The sequence below is a fragment of the Pipistrellus hanaki genome (assembly GCF_964339955.1).
Source record: "Pipistrellus hanaki genome assembly, chromosome: 3".
In the NCBI taxonomy this organism is placed as follows: Eukaryota; Metazoa; Chordata; class Mammalia; order Chiroptera; family Vespertilionidae; genus Pipistrellus; species Pipistrellus hanaki.
Window position 1 is genome coordinate 114,687,044 of NC_140505.1, and position 15,348 is coordinate 114,702,391.

The 15,348-nt window shown below is 32.9% G+C and overlaps 1 protein-coding gene across 2 annotated transcripts in view; it reads right to left on the bottom strand.

Annotated features, from left to right (window-relative positions):
• Positions 1-474: 474 nt before the first annotated feature.
• Positions 475-15,348, bottom strand: part of TMTC3 (transmembrane O-mannosyltransferase targeting cadherins 3) — a 61,873-nt gene continuing 46,999 nt past the window's right edge. The window contains exons 11-15 of one of the 2 annotated variants that reach the window (XM_084876940.1): positions 11,445-11,548; positions 9,855-10,024; positions 4,598-4,824; positions 2,060-2,691; positions 475-1,626 (exon numbers count right to left, since the gene is read on the bottom strand). In XM_084876940.1, the coding sequence (XP_084733066.1) occupies positions 1,600-1,626; positions 2,060-2,691; positions 4,598-4,824; positions 9,855-10,024; positions 11,445-11,548 (1,160 nt within the window). In that variant the 3' untranslated portion in view covers positions 475-1,599. Of the gene's footprint in view, positions 2,692-4,597; positions 4,825-9,854; positions 10,025-11,444; positions 11,549-15,348 lie in introns of both variants that reach the window. The other variant, XM_084876939.1, reaches the window with a different exon arrangement.

Below are 15,348 nucleotides of genomic sequence, written 5' to 3' on the forward strand. Positions count from 1 at the left end.
ATAACTTTAATAAAATATTGCTCAAAGCTTTTATTATAGTCTGCTGTCATGAAAGATTTCCTTCTACTTTTCTAAACTATACTCACTTGCTACTGTACCTAAGGAGATCATACCCAGAAGTCTTGTTTCAAGATATATGTAAAGAATAATACAGATTTCATTTTTCAAGTCATAGCATATGAGGTATTCTCACTATACTGTATATCTGGAGTCACAAAGCCATAATTTAAGAACTGAAATTAGGTATTTAATGAATAACAGAATCTCCTGCATCAAAAATCACTACCATTACTGTCAGTGCTTGCTTTACATTGCCTAAAAAGTAATCCAGGAGAGAGCCTCAGGGAACCTTGCACAAGTGTGTCCTTAATGCAAACCATATTTTTTGTGACCTATTTATAAAACATTTCTTTTAAAAAGTTACAGGGATATGTTTTTTGAAACAATACACAATTAGAAATTAGTTAACTCAAAAAAAAAAAAAAAGAAAGACAAAAACAAAATTTAGCTTTTTACTTTATAATTAGAATTTGCTACTGTCCCAGGATGTTAGCTTTAACATTTTAAGTGAACATCAACTTTATTAAGTATTATGAAATTCACTTGAAATGCAGTTAAGTCAAGAAAAATATTAGATTTAAATTAATAAATTTGATTTGTATTTACTCTTTTAACAGTTTTCAGATTCAATATGCTAAAACCAATGATCAATTTATTAATTCAATTACTAATTATCTTTTAGAGCTGGACAGCAGGCCAAAATGATGGAATTTTGGTTAAACTGTAATACACGCACATATAGGCAAATGAAATATAGCAACTTGTTTTCCATACTTAATAGAATCAAAACAGCTTTAAAATTTTATGAAAGCTCAGTAGTCAAAATAAATATTTAATAAAAATATACACCATAACACGACATTAAGAACTTAGTGTTTAAAAATAAACATCACATTGTTTTTGGAAACAAAATTCAAATTCAAATAACACTAGAGACATAATACATCTTAAGATGAAAGAGAAACTTACCGTGTTTTAAATCAATAAAGTTATAGTTTTTGAGACTTCTTAATATGACTATGACCCTAAGAAATATGAATAGTTTGGGGAATATAAGTCAAAGATAATCATGATTATGTGGTTCATGTTGTGAAATTCTCAGTATGTTAAGAAAATAAAAATACAGTATATATGAGCACCATTAAAAATGTATTATATGTACATATATATATTTAAAACTTTACCTGATTGAAATTTGCATTTTAGAGTGAAGGATAGCACACAATTATAAAAATACATTCTTAACCTCACATGTCATGACTTATTTTAAAGTGTTTCATCTAGCATTCCTTCTAAAAATCAATAAAAGAATATGCATAAAGCCAGTATTCTTTTATAGGCAAAGTCCCTTGGTTAAACAGAAAGTCACTAAAGAAAAAATAAGTGTTCAATAAGTGTTTTCAATTCATAGCCAAATTTCCACAGGTGAAGGAAAAATGAAGTCAGTAATAAACGAAATTCACAGAATGAAACAGCAAATGTTGGTTTTACCCCCAAGGGATTACCATTCAGGCCTCAAGACTTTTTGAGAGCAGTCAGTTAAATTCTGCTGGAAGAATCTTCCTTCTATAATAAAAGGTACAAATTAGCCACCTGTATTTAATATTTCGGCTATATTCACCAAAACGCAGAAAACTATGTAATATCTTAGAATACATAACCTGTTGTAAGTTAGGTGTTTAATAAAAATCTTATTTTGATCCTACATATAGGCAGCTCATGATAGACTGTTATGAATCTTTTCTATTTTTCAAAGTTGCCAGAAGCAATCAATTGATATAGACTTTAGTTCTTTGAAACCATTGTCACATAATAAAATGTAATGCTATTCTCCATTTAAAATACGTTCAATCTCTTCTAATCTTTTTAAAGCAGCAACTCTTTTCTTCTCAATTTCTTTTATTTCTTTTGTTGTTTTGTGAGGGGTCTCACTGTCTGTATCTTTTCCTAATTGCTTGTTGGTTTTAGATGAACTTTTATTATCACTTGTTTTTATTACCTGTGTGAGTTGGGGTTCACTTCTTATTTCTCTTGCATTTTCGGTTGGAATTTTATTTCCTGAAGTCTTACTAACTGGAAATATTGGCTGTTCTATTAAACTAGATGCGGAAATTTTATCCCTGACTATATTCAAATGGCGCTGGATATATTCTTCATGTGGTGCTAATGCCAATGTTTCAAGCAGGCATTTTTCAGCTTTTAATAAGTCTTTCTCCTCAAAATAAACAACACAAAGATTGTGCTTTCCTTGCACATTGCTTGGATCCATCTCCAAAATCTTTTCGAAACATTTTTTTGCTCCAAGTATATCTTTCTTTTGATTCATTAGAATGTCTCCCTTTAAAATGAGACCCTTAATATGATCAGGATAGTATTTGAGTAACTCTTCTAAAACTGGCAAAGCCAGTAATTCCTTTGCAGTCTGAGAATACAGCAGAGCCAGATTAAACAAAGCACTTCTGAAGTCAGCTTGTAATTTTATGGCTTTCTTCATCCACATCTCTGCTTCAGAGTCCTTTTTGTCGTCCATGGCAAGCATTCCCAGATTGAAATAACCATTAGCATCTTGTGGCTCTTCATTTATATAACTTAGAAGTCGTTTTCTAGCTTCAGGTCTGAGCTTAACCTCACCTATGAATAATTTTTTTAAAAAAAGAAAAACATTATGTTGTTAGCAAACAAATTAAGCCTGAGGAAAAAAGACACTTTCATATTTTATCTAGTTAGATTACAAAAAGAGAGCATCGAAACAACTGATTTCTGTACCTAAATCAAAAGCAAAAAGGAAAATCTTAGTCTTCATAGGAAAGAGAGTGTGCTTGAAATGAAATGCTAGAAAATATCTCCTTACAGTTTAGAAGCTAACTGTGAGTAGCAGAGAAAGAATAGAGAATGAAAAGAAAGAGGCATGAGATTTGCCAAGAGACATGCATTCAATCTTGATTCTGCTAACATTGTAACTTTATACACTGAACAAGTAAGTTATTGAACTTCTCTGAGTTAACTTATGAATTTTCTTAGAATTACATGAGATATATGTAAAAATGCTTAGTAAACCTTAACTATTATTGGGTAAGATAATGTTTCTATCTTATTAAGACTTGTATGTTACTTCAAATTTTTTAGGACGATTCAAAGGTAAAAATATACCATTAAGTATAAAGTTTATAAATACATATTTGGACTTAGTAAACAAACATTTATTGAGATAACTTTATTGTACATAAATATAAATGAATTCAAGTTCTACAACTATAAACCTTAAGGCACAATCTGTGTTGGATAATGGGCCCTTTCATGATTGCTAAAGTTAGCTAACTTCACAGAAATATTAGCTCTTCTCTGAATTTAAACTTTTTTGAATACCAGGCTAAAGCCCTCATCTATTCTTTTATTTGACAATATAGTAAATAAATAAAATAAAAAACCTTGAAAATAAATCAGTAGTCTTAAGTTTCTATCTTGGGCTAATTACTACAGGCTACATAAAGTTGGGATAGTTATTATATCTATTTGGTCCTCACTCTCTAATCCACTAAATAGAAGATTGGTAAAAGTAAACTTGTAGGTCCTCTTGCTCTAAAATAATATGATTTTATGATCCATTCATTTTTTTTGCAAAAGTTTTAAAAAAAATTAACTTAAAACTGTAACTATATTTTCCAAATATAGATTATAAACCATACACAGCTTTCTTAGTACTAAAATCCCCATATATAAAAAATCCTGATTCATTATAATTCATAACTTTTGCTAAATCGTAGAAATTGTAGGAAATTACAATAATATCTCAGAAAACAGTAAAACTGGATTAAAAAACATAAATCAAGAGAAGATAGAATATCTTTTTCTAAAACATACAATGCTATTATCTTCCTAGAAATGATTATGTAAAAAATTTTACAAATTCAGATTACAGTAGGTGTTCAGTTATGTCGGAGATCCATTCCTATGGCGCGAAGTAACGCGCTTTTCGGCCGTAAGTCAGAAACCACCTACATAAGCACCCACGTCACTCGCATAGAGCACATACACAGCAGTAATAAAGTGAAACAGTAAAAAAAATTAAAAGAAAGATAAGAATTCCTGACCTTTAATTGTGGTGAATAAATAATATATAAAAACATAAAGCACATATGTACATATGTCAAAATAACGGAACTTTTTTTTTTTTTTTTTAATAAATAAATGGGAGATGGTGATGTAACCTGAGGACTGCCTATATTTGAGAAATATGAGATTGTATTTTACTGTATAAAATGACAGGATTAATAAGGCATTGCTCAAGAGATTGCTTAAAAACTCAGTCTTAACATATATCAGAAGAACAATTAGAATTGTCATATATGTAAGTGTATATTCCTTGAGAAGTTTATTTAAGTATGTTAAAAATTCTACTTATAAATCATTTATACAGTTTTGATACAAACTATCCATGCATAACATTTTTGCTATAGGTAATATATTTTAAATTAAGGTTGTATTATATTTCTAATTTCAATGTGTTTAAATGTAGAAATATTTTGAGAAAACATACCTGATTCTTGCATTAATATACCAGAATTGAATAATGCTAGCTTATGTTTTGGATTTAGTTCTAAAGCACGATTAAAGTTTTTAAGAGCTTCATTTGGTTCTTTAAGTTCAATCTGAACAATCGCCAAGTTATACCAAAGATCTGCATTATTTCTGTCCAACTCCAGTGCTTTAAGATATGCTTCTTTTGCTTTGAAAGGTTTATTCATTTTTAAAAGCAATTCTCCTCTGTGGAAAAATCAAGCACAAGCTTTAGTTACAACATTGCCAGGTCAGTTTATAGATACTATTTTTCACAAATTTTAAGCTTTTCCATATATTCACAGCTTTCTTTTTTCCTTTTAACTGAGGTTCTTAAAGTTTTCATTCAAAATAATCACCTGGCCAAAGCAATACTGAGAAAAAAGAACAAAGCCAGAGGTATCACACTCTCTGACTTAAAACTATACTACAAAGTCACAGTAATAAAAAACAGTATACGGTGCTGGCAGAAATGGAATTGACAGTCCAAAAATAAACCACATATATATGGATAACTAATTTTCAAAAAAGGAGCCAAGAATATACAATGGAGAAAGGAAAGTCTCTTCAATAAATGGTGTTGAGAGAATTGGAGAGCCATATGCAAAAGAATGAAACTAGATTACTATCTTACATCACAAACAAAAACTGACTCAAAATGGATGAAGACTGGAATGTAAGCCCTGAAATAATAAAATAAATAGAAGAAACTATAGGCGCTAAACTTATAAACCTTAATGTCAAAAAGTTTGTGAACTAGACCCTAACCTTAAGGAAAGTAAAAGCAAAAATAAAGGAACAGATCTACCACAAACTAAAAAACTTTTGCATAGCAAAAGAAAACAAAAAATCTACCAAAAAAAAAAAAAAAAAGGCAATGAACTGAATGGGAGAAGATATTTGCAAACAATATCTCCAAAAGGAGTTAATATCCAATATATACAAAGAACTCACACAACTTAACAGAAAACCATCCTATTAATAAATGAACTAGCTACCCATATGGCAAACAGATGTATGAAAAGCTATTCAACATCACTAGTTATTAGGGAAAGGCAAATCAAAACCCATTGAGATTACCACCTCAACACCTGTTAGAATCCTATCTAATAAAAGAGTAATATGCAAATTGACTGTACCTCTGCTACATCCACAAGCCATGCCCATCAGCCAATCAGGAGCAAGTATGCAAATAAACCCAACCAAGATGGCTGCAGCCATGGGAGCAGGAGGGAGAATTGGGTTTCCCCGGCAATGGAGGCCTGGGCGGCATACCCTTGCCTGGCCCAGGCATCCAATCAATAATACAAAGTTTCAATTACAGAAGATAAATAAATCCCTCCAAAAATGATGGCAGCCACAGAGCTGGAGAGACCAGGAGGCTTGAGTTGCTACTGGAGATGGAAGAAGCCAAGCTTTCCACCTGCCCTGGCTGGCCCAGACCTCCACTCCAGGCTACAAAGTTTCAATTATAGAAGATAAATAAATCCTAGATAATAGGGCCTCCGCTTGGGTTGCCAGGGTGTGTGGCCAGCCTGCAAATCACCATAGACTCTTCACCCAGGCCACAAGGAAACCCCATCCTGATCTGGGACACCCTTCAGGGCAAACCAGCTGGCCCCCACCTATGCACCAGGCCTCTATCCTATCTAATAAAAGAGTAATTTGCAAATTGACCATATCTCCGCTATATCCACAAGCCATGACCATAAGCCACGCCCATTAGCCAATCAGGAGCAAATATGCAAATAAACCCAACAAAATCGACTGCGGCCAGAGAGCAGGAGGGAGGCTTGGGTTTATCCAGCAACGGAGGAAGCCAAGCTTTCTGCCTGCCCTGGCTGGCCCAGGCCTTCACTCCAGACTACGAAGTTTCAATCATAGAAAATAAGTAAATCCCAACAAAAATGGCTGCAGCCACAGACCCCACTCAAGGCTACAAAGCTTCAATTATAGAAGATAAACAAATCCCAGATACCAGGGTCTCCACTTGGTCACCAGGGGTATGTGGCCGGCCTGAAAACCAGGCCCCTCACCCAGGCTGCCCAACACCCCAAGGGGACCCCCACACTGATCCAGGACACCCTTCAGGGCAAACAGGCCAGTCCTCACCCGTGCACCAGGCTCTATCCTATCTAATCCAATCTAATAAAAGAATAATATGCAAATTGACCATCACTCCAACACACAAGATGGCTGCCCCATGTGGTCAAAGATGACTGCCCTCATGTGGACATAAAATGGCCACCACAAGATGGCCAGCAGGGGAGGGTAGTTGGGAGGGACCAGGCCTACAAGGAAGGGCAGCTGTAGGCGATCAAGCCTGCAGGAGAGGGCAGTTAGGGGTGACTAGGCCAGCAGAGGAGGAAAGTTGGGGGTGACCGGACCTGCAGGAAAGGGCAGTTGGGGGGGACCCAGGCCTGCAGGGGAAGGCAGTTAGTTGGGACCAAGCCTGCAGGGGAGGGTAGTTAGGGGCAAACAGGCTGATAGCGGAGCAGTTAGGCATCAATCAGGCTGGCAAGCAGAAGTGGTTAGGGGCAATCAGGAAGGTAGGCAGGCGGGTAGTTGGGAGCCAGCAGTCCTGGATTATGAGAGGGTTGTCCAACTGCCCGTTTAGGCCTGATCGACATCCCTCGAGGGGTCCTAGATTGGAGAGGGTGCAGGATGGGCTGAGGGACACCCTTCACCCCCATGCACAAATTTCGTGCACCAGGCCTGTAGTGGCTATTATAAAAAGACAAGAAATAACAAGAGTTAGAGAGGTGAAGATAAGGGAAAGCTTATACACTGTTTGTGGGAATATAAGTTAGTGCAGCCATATAGAAAACAGTATGGAAGTTTCTCAAAAAATTAAGACTAGAACTATATAATCCAGGAAATGCTCTTCTGGATATTTACCTGAAAAATATATTAAAAAAAACTTATCATAAAGATATCTATATTTCTATTTACAATAGCTAAGACATGGAAACAATCTATATTACTCATCCATAAAAAGTAACAATATTGCATTTGTGATAACACGGATGAATCTTGAAAGTATTATGTTAAATAAAATAAGTATAATTTCACTCATACATGGAATTAAAACAAAAAGCAATAAACAAATAACAAAAGAGAAAAAAAACTCAGATACAGACAACAGAATGGTGGTTGCTAGCAGGAGAAGAGGTTGGTTGGGGGAAGGGTGAAATGGGTAAAGGGGTTAAATATATAAGGATGGAAGGAAACTAGAGTATACAGATGTTAAATTATAATCTTGTATACCTGAAAATTACATAATATTATTAACCAATATTACCCCAATAAGTTTAATAATAATAATAATAATAACAGGGGAAAAAAAACCTACCAGAAATTGTCCTCAAACATGAAGTCTTAGGCTTGGCAAATATGAGTTGATATGTTTTCAAATATTACTTAAAAATAAGCATGCCTGACTTTAGAGAGGTTAAGATGTGGGGAGGTATTCACAGAAAAGTATATACTTTGAATATAACTTGAAAGGAAGCAGACTAGAGTACTTAGAAAAATAATAGCTATCAGAGTGGGAGAGAATTTGTCAGAAAAGGAGGTGATAGCATTTTAAGAAAGAAAAGAAAAACGTAGTGATGGGGCATTTTAATATATGTTTTTACTATACAAAAAATAGAACATTAGAAAAATTTTAAGCCTTCTTATCTTCTATGCATTCTTTAAATATTTTTATTTTATTGATATTTTTTTTTAGAGAGGAAAGGGGAAGGGGGAGGAGAGAAACATGGATCGGCTATCCCGACCAGGATATCAAACATGCACCTTTTGGAATAGGGGATGACACTCCACACAGGCCTGAGCCAGTGTATTCTTATAAAATGATCACTCATTGGGGCGTGGATAAAAAATTAAAAAAGGTGATGTGGAAGGGGTGCTGGTGCCACCTGCAAATATCTTTGAAAATCATTGCTGAAATTGAGGACCACAATTTGAAAACTATTTTATATATCTTTCTAATATGGTTCTATTTCCTGTTAGAGAGTTTAAAGCATCATTTTGATTAAGTACATATATGCAAATAAATTTAAGCAATGATATAAGAGGACTTTTGTGATAATATTCTTTCCTAAAGTATCAGCACAGGAATTAAATCAAATGAATGACTATTAGTATTCTTTTTTGTTGTTGTTGTTGTTAGAACAACTCAGCAAAAATAATATACCCATTTATTATTGGACAACATTGTTTCACACATACATCAAACAGGCAAAAATAAACAAACAAACAAACAAACAAACAGCAACTTCATAGACAAAAGGGGAAAAAAAGAAACCTTTTTATCTTTGGACTTTTAATCATTTCATACAAACCTACTATTTATAGTATAGTAAGTACATATACAAAAAGTTATTGAAATGCTTGGAATAAGATTATTTTTTTGTTATCAGTCTTGCTTTTTTTTTTTTTTACAACATTTTTTTCCTATTAATATTCTTGATTAGGGAAATTTTAGATGAGTATTTGTCTAAAATGTTATCTTTTTATGAAGAGACTGTTAAATAATTCTTTATGTATTAACACAAGAAAGATTTAGATACAACCCCACTAAACCTAGAGAATTTCAAAAAGCGCTGGATAAGGCTGAAAGAAGATGGCTCCCAAATAATCTCGAGATAAAAAACTTATTAAATTCTGAATGCATTTTCCCTAGAGAAACAATGCTATAAATTATGACTAGGTATTTGGACCAGGCTAAAAAACAAAGTTTAGCACACTACTTTCCTCAAGTATAATACAAACAATTACACTTATATGGGAAAATATATCAAGTTCTAACATATGATACCAAAAACTTATTTTTAATGACAACTAAAAAGTTTCTTTATGGTAAAGGCATTAATAACCAGTCAACTCTCAGCATTTATTTAAGAAAGCTTCTGAGAGTTAGATATTAAAAGTATTAATTATAAAATGTAAGTTTTAGGTGTTTTACATAAAATAAATTTGGTGATAAGAAACAAATGAAACTAAGGAGCTTCTTTCATATAAAACCTAAAGTTTGCTAATATAAGTTATGGACTCCCCTGCCAATTTCAAATCAATTTAATTTGATTGCAAGTCCAAAATAGATTGTTTCTATGTTAATTGCAGCTAAGATTGTGGAGGGGGAAAAGCTAATTTAGTCAAAATAGTAAAAATGTAACATGCAGATAGATGCAGCTTCAATCTTCTATAACAATAGCTTAAATGACCTAATATACCTGCTAATGTAAGCCTGTTTGAAGTCGGGTCTCATGCTTATTGCTTGTCGATACAGCTGATCAGCTTCTTCTAGCCGAGACTCATCTGCTCGGATCAGATTGGCCAGATTAATATAAACATTGAGGTGGTTAGGGGCAATTCTGGCTGCATATTTTTTACCAGGAATAATCTGTTCAAAAGAAAAGGCATTTCCATAAATTGATATTTCATTACCATATAAAAGTAAAAAAGTAAGTAGGCTTAGTACCTTATTTAAAATGTACAGAGAATATAAAAAGACAATGCTATTATATATATAGTCAGAGCATATAAAATAATAATTTCTTGCACTAAAGAATACATTTTTTTCATTCATGCCAGAATGAAGTCATTCAAATGAAGTCATACAAATCAGGACTTTTACAGGTTAAGGTATCAGTATGTTTATGTCAGACTAGAAATAGAACTCAGGGCTCTTTTCTGTCTAGTGAAACCATGTCAACTTTCACGTTTTCAGCAAAATATTTATTTACTGGTTGTGATAATAAGGTCGTTAATTGTATTTCATAGTTTTACTAAAACCTCACTTGTCTGGTGGAGTTAGGAAATAAAATCATCTTTTTTTTTTTTTTTTAAGTATATATATATTTTTATTGATTTTTTACAGAGAGGAAGGGAGAGAGATAGAGAGCTAGAAACGTCGATGAGAGAAACATCAACCAGCTGCCTCTTGCACACCCCCTACTGGGGATATGCCCGCAACCAAGGTACATGCCCTTGACCAGAATCGAACCTGGGACCTTTTAGTCTGCAGACCGATGCTCTACCACTGAGCCAAACCGGTTTCGGCAAGAAATAAAATCATCTTATCAATTGATTATTCAGGTTAAATAAACATTATCATAAATAATTTATAGACCCAAATTTTCAATGAACAGAATAAATTGTATCTGATAAAAATCCACACTGAACACAATTTAACTTTAGAATCTTAGAAATTATTTCTTAAGTATCATGTGGTCTAATTTGTTCTTATTGATAAAACATTTATCAAACCATTCATTTTAATATTACTACTATTATTAATATAGTATTAATACATACTACACTCAAGAAAACTGTAGCCAGAGTAAACCAACCTTTCTGATGATGCATAGTTAGGTCAAGGGCAAGATCAGATTTTCCAAAATATCGAGAGAATCTTGTATCATAACAACTGATGGACACAATATAGCAAGAGATATATTCATTTTGTTTTATTCATTTATTTTTTTGGTAGGACTAATGATAAATTTAGTGCTTAGTGTACATACATACAATTCTCTTCATCCAAAGTAATTTAACTCATTGATAACTTGTAATAAAAATATCAAAAATTCATTAACTATGAATTTAGTTTTTATAGACTATACAAAAAAATTTTTTAATTGAGCTAGAAAAATGTATTCCTTTATTATACTTATGTACTATACTAAATAGATGGTTCATTGGACACCTTACTTTTATATCAATAAATTGAAGGAAAGACAAGGATTTTCCATCTAGATAATTTTATTCAATATGGATATTTAATAGACATGGCACAACAGGAATAAATGATGATAACTTACTTGAGGCATCAGTGACTTGGCTGTCATGTAAGATTCTTCAGCTTCTTTGGTTCTATTTAAATTTTTGTAAGTTCTTCCTACATTCATGTGGGCACCAATATCATCTAAAATTTTAAAGAAATTATTTGTTGACAAATATGTGAAATAGAATTCAATGTAAACTACTAAGAGGACATATTTCTTGCAACAAAAACAATAGCAAAAAATGCAAAAGCAGGCATTCCTCCTCAAAGTTCTTATAATACAACTTTTATAATTTATGATCAATGCTATACTAGCAAACTATTAAATAAAGTACTGTAGCCAAAACCGGTTTGGCTCAGTGGATAGAGAGCCAGACTGAAAGGTCCCAGGTTTGATTCCGGTCAAGGCCATGTACCTTGGTTGTGGGCACATCCCCAGTAGAGGCTGTGCAAGAGGCAGCTGATGGATGTTTCTAACTCTCTATCCCTCTCTCTTCCTCTCTGTAAAAAATCAATAAAATATATATATTTTAAAATAAAGTCTGTAAAGACAGAAAATACACATATAACATGAAAAAACTATCTGAATGCACCCTTGATGGATTAAGACATGAGAAGAAAGAAAAATAGGCAATGAAGAAATGTACATCACTTTTGTTCACTGTGTTTTAATATACCATACTAAGGCTTGCTTCAATTTCTTAAGCTCAGAGCTTTGGTATTTACTCAAAAAGTGTGGCTCAACTAACTGTAAAAGTACAAAGGATATACAAGTAAAAAGAATAATCATAATCCCTAGAATTATTTTCAGTGTTGTAACTAACAAATATGCCATGGTGGGACAGGGGCAAAGAGATAAGAAAACACTTTGTGACTTTATTTTCTAAAATGTTTGTGAAATGTGGTTGGAACGCAAGTATTATATACTACTACTTAATATGCAGCAGCCGATCTCTCTTAACTGATGATAAATTCCTATTAATTTATTTAAAACTTTTGGAAAGTTTTAAATATCAGAATGTCAGAAAATTGCCTAATTTTCTGATGCAGAAAATTAAATCCTCAGCTAATTTATTCAGTAGAAAAACGTGCGAATATAATAAAAGATATGAGAGTTTCAGATACATTTCCCAGTAAATATTTCAGAGGTCTGGAATAAAGACAGAAAGAAGGGAGGAGATCTTAAATCAGACAAATTTTAGCCAACATGAATCTCTGACAGACATGACAAGGTTTCAAATTGTGATTACTACTTGCCTGTGACACTGATGATTTTGCAATTGTGGAATAGGTCTCTGCCTGCACCTCCCAGGACACATAGGGGCCAACATATATACCTTAGGCATTCCCCTAGGAGGAGAGTAACAGTCCTAAAATCTTATTACATTATGTTTCAGGCTGTCAACTGTGTGCACTGCACCAAAATGGTCAGATGCAGTGCAGGTTTGATTAGAGAACTAGGACAAGATTGGGAAAGAGGTTGATTTCAGTTTTTAGATGTATTGTTGAATCTTATGGGATCTCAGGAGGTGGGGGTTAAAAAAAAAAAATGCTTAGGCCAACCATTCCCAATCCTGCTTTTAAAAATTTTATCTTAGTCCCACACAGCTCTATCCAAATAGAATTTTCAGGGGTAGAATCTTCAAAATTGTCTTTAAAATGTTAAAAGGCAATTTTGATGCAGAGCCAAGGTTGAAATTCACTGCATTACCAAGTGCACACAATAGGTAGTCTTTACTTCTATATAGCTCAATTTTTTAAAACATTAGATAAACTTATGCCATTTACTGTAGAGATCAGAAATGTAGTCAGGCACTACTAAGAATATGTAAAACCTGAAAAAATTAATTTAGATTAAAAAAAGTGTAAGTATTTAAAATGTTACTAAAATTAGTTCTAACTAATCTTAAAAAAAGATTATCTATTTGGATGAAAAACTAGGAAATGGCTACCCACTGGAATCAGATCTCAGAATTATAGAGAGGAGATATTGTCATCAATGAAGATTTCAGACACTAGAGTAAGCAGCCCCACTTCCTCAAAGAATAAATGATAGCAATTAGATAGACTTTAGCATCAAAAGGATTACCCAATACAGCTAATAAAATGACATAAGTTACAAAGTTTTAGGATTGCAGAGGAGGAAATAGCATTACTGGTAAGACACTTAAATTTATTTATTTATTTATTTATTTATTTATTTATTTATTTATTTATTTATTATTTTTTGTGAAGAGGTAAGAAAAGCAAACAAGATGTAAAATTCTCCAACATTTAAATGACTAAAACGCTATAGAATTTCAAAGAACAATCTTGCTATTATGAGTGCACTATCCGGGCCAGCAGCAGCAGTATGTCTTTAATTCAATGTAAAGAAAGAATGGCAAGTGTCAGGCAGCTCAGAGCCTAATGATTCCTCAGCCACCAACAATGAAGCTGAGCATTCCCACACTGAGGGTGAGGCATCTGTGTTGCTTCCCAGTATTTCCTATTCAAAACTTGTCTGTCAATGCATTTATAAAGGTAAATTATAAACATATGGAAACTCCTAAAAACTTTTTCAAAGTCACTTATTTACATCTTGATGGCATCCAAGTTGAATAACAGGTCCTTGATTCTTTTCTGATATAAACAATTTCAAAGATTTGGACTTAGATAAAAACAAAATTATTTTATGGCAAAATTATTTTGTGGTTCATGAGAAATATCTATCCTTGTCTTGTAAAGGTGTTTATGGAAACTGTAATTCCAACTGCAAAACTTTTATCTTTGCAAAACTTTTATCTTTTTAAACAATTGTAACAAGCAAAACAAAACATAACAAAAAAGGCAAACAGTTGTTCATATAACATGATATGCATATCCCATGGTCCAAGTATATTGTATAGTTTATATTTTCATTCTGGCTAAGCAAGAAAAGCTTTCTGACTAATTTTTTTTTTTTTTTAAGTTAACTTTACAATATTACAGATTCCTACTCTGTGCACTGCTATACTGTTCTAGGGTTTGAACATTATATTTGTTACTCCAAAGGTTTATATCTAGCCTTGATTTTATCTCCAGAATTATAACTCTATATCAGTATATATAATAGGGACGAAAAAAGACTTCTGACTCTCCTCTGTATGGGTCATTTCATTTGTCAAATCTAATAAGAGCATAGCAAGAAAACAAAGACTAGTCTGACAAGCCCTTGAATGACAAATTCAATGTTTCTAATTATGTCTATTTTTTCATAATAAATTGCAACACACTGGTTTACCTGTTTTCTTAGTCCATGGCTTATTAGAAACAGCAATTTTGAGAGTATGGTAGGGAAGTCATACTAAAGGAGAGAGGTTCAGCAAGAACCTCAAAATCAGCAAAAAAGTAATAATTGACAATGAAAGGAAAAGTTATTTTAAAAACAGTGCCTCTACCTGGCAACATCCTATAATAAGCATTCTAGTCATTAAATAGAATTAAACATACTCATAAACACTCAGTTACACTATTTAATTTAGTCTTTACAGCAATGCAATGAGAAAGAATGACTGTCCCGATTTAGAAATGAGAAAGATAAAGCTGAAGGGGCTTAAATAACATCTTTTAATCTCAAAGTCCCCTCTGTATCTGACATCAAAGATAACTCTGCTACTCAAAACCTCTAAGAGACTTTATTAAGTAAGAAATTAAAACTACTACAATTATGACCATTGACTGTGGATAAGACCATGCTAGATAATGCAGAGGGTATGGTATGAAGATGAGTAAGATGTTCATGCTGCCCAAGGGAGTTCCTCAGTTTAAATAGATAAATATTTTTTATAAATAAACAGAAATAAATATGATATCGTACTAAATAGAAAATTACAACTATCACAAGAAAGACTGAAATTACAAAAAGTTTTAAAGACAAGCAATATGACCCAGAAAGCTCATTACAGACTGTTCATATGCCT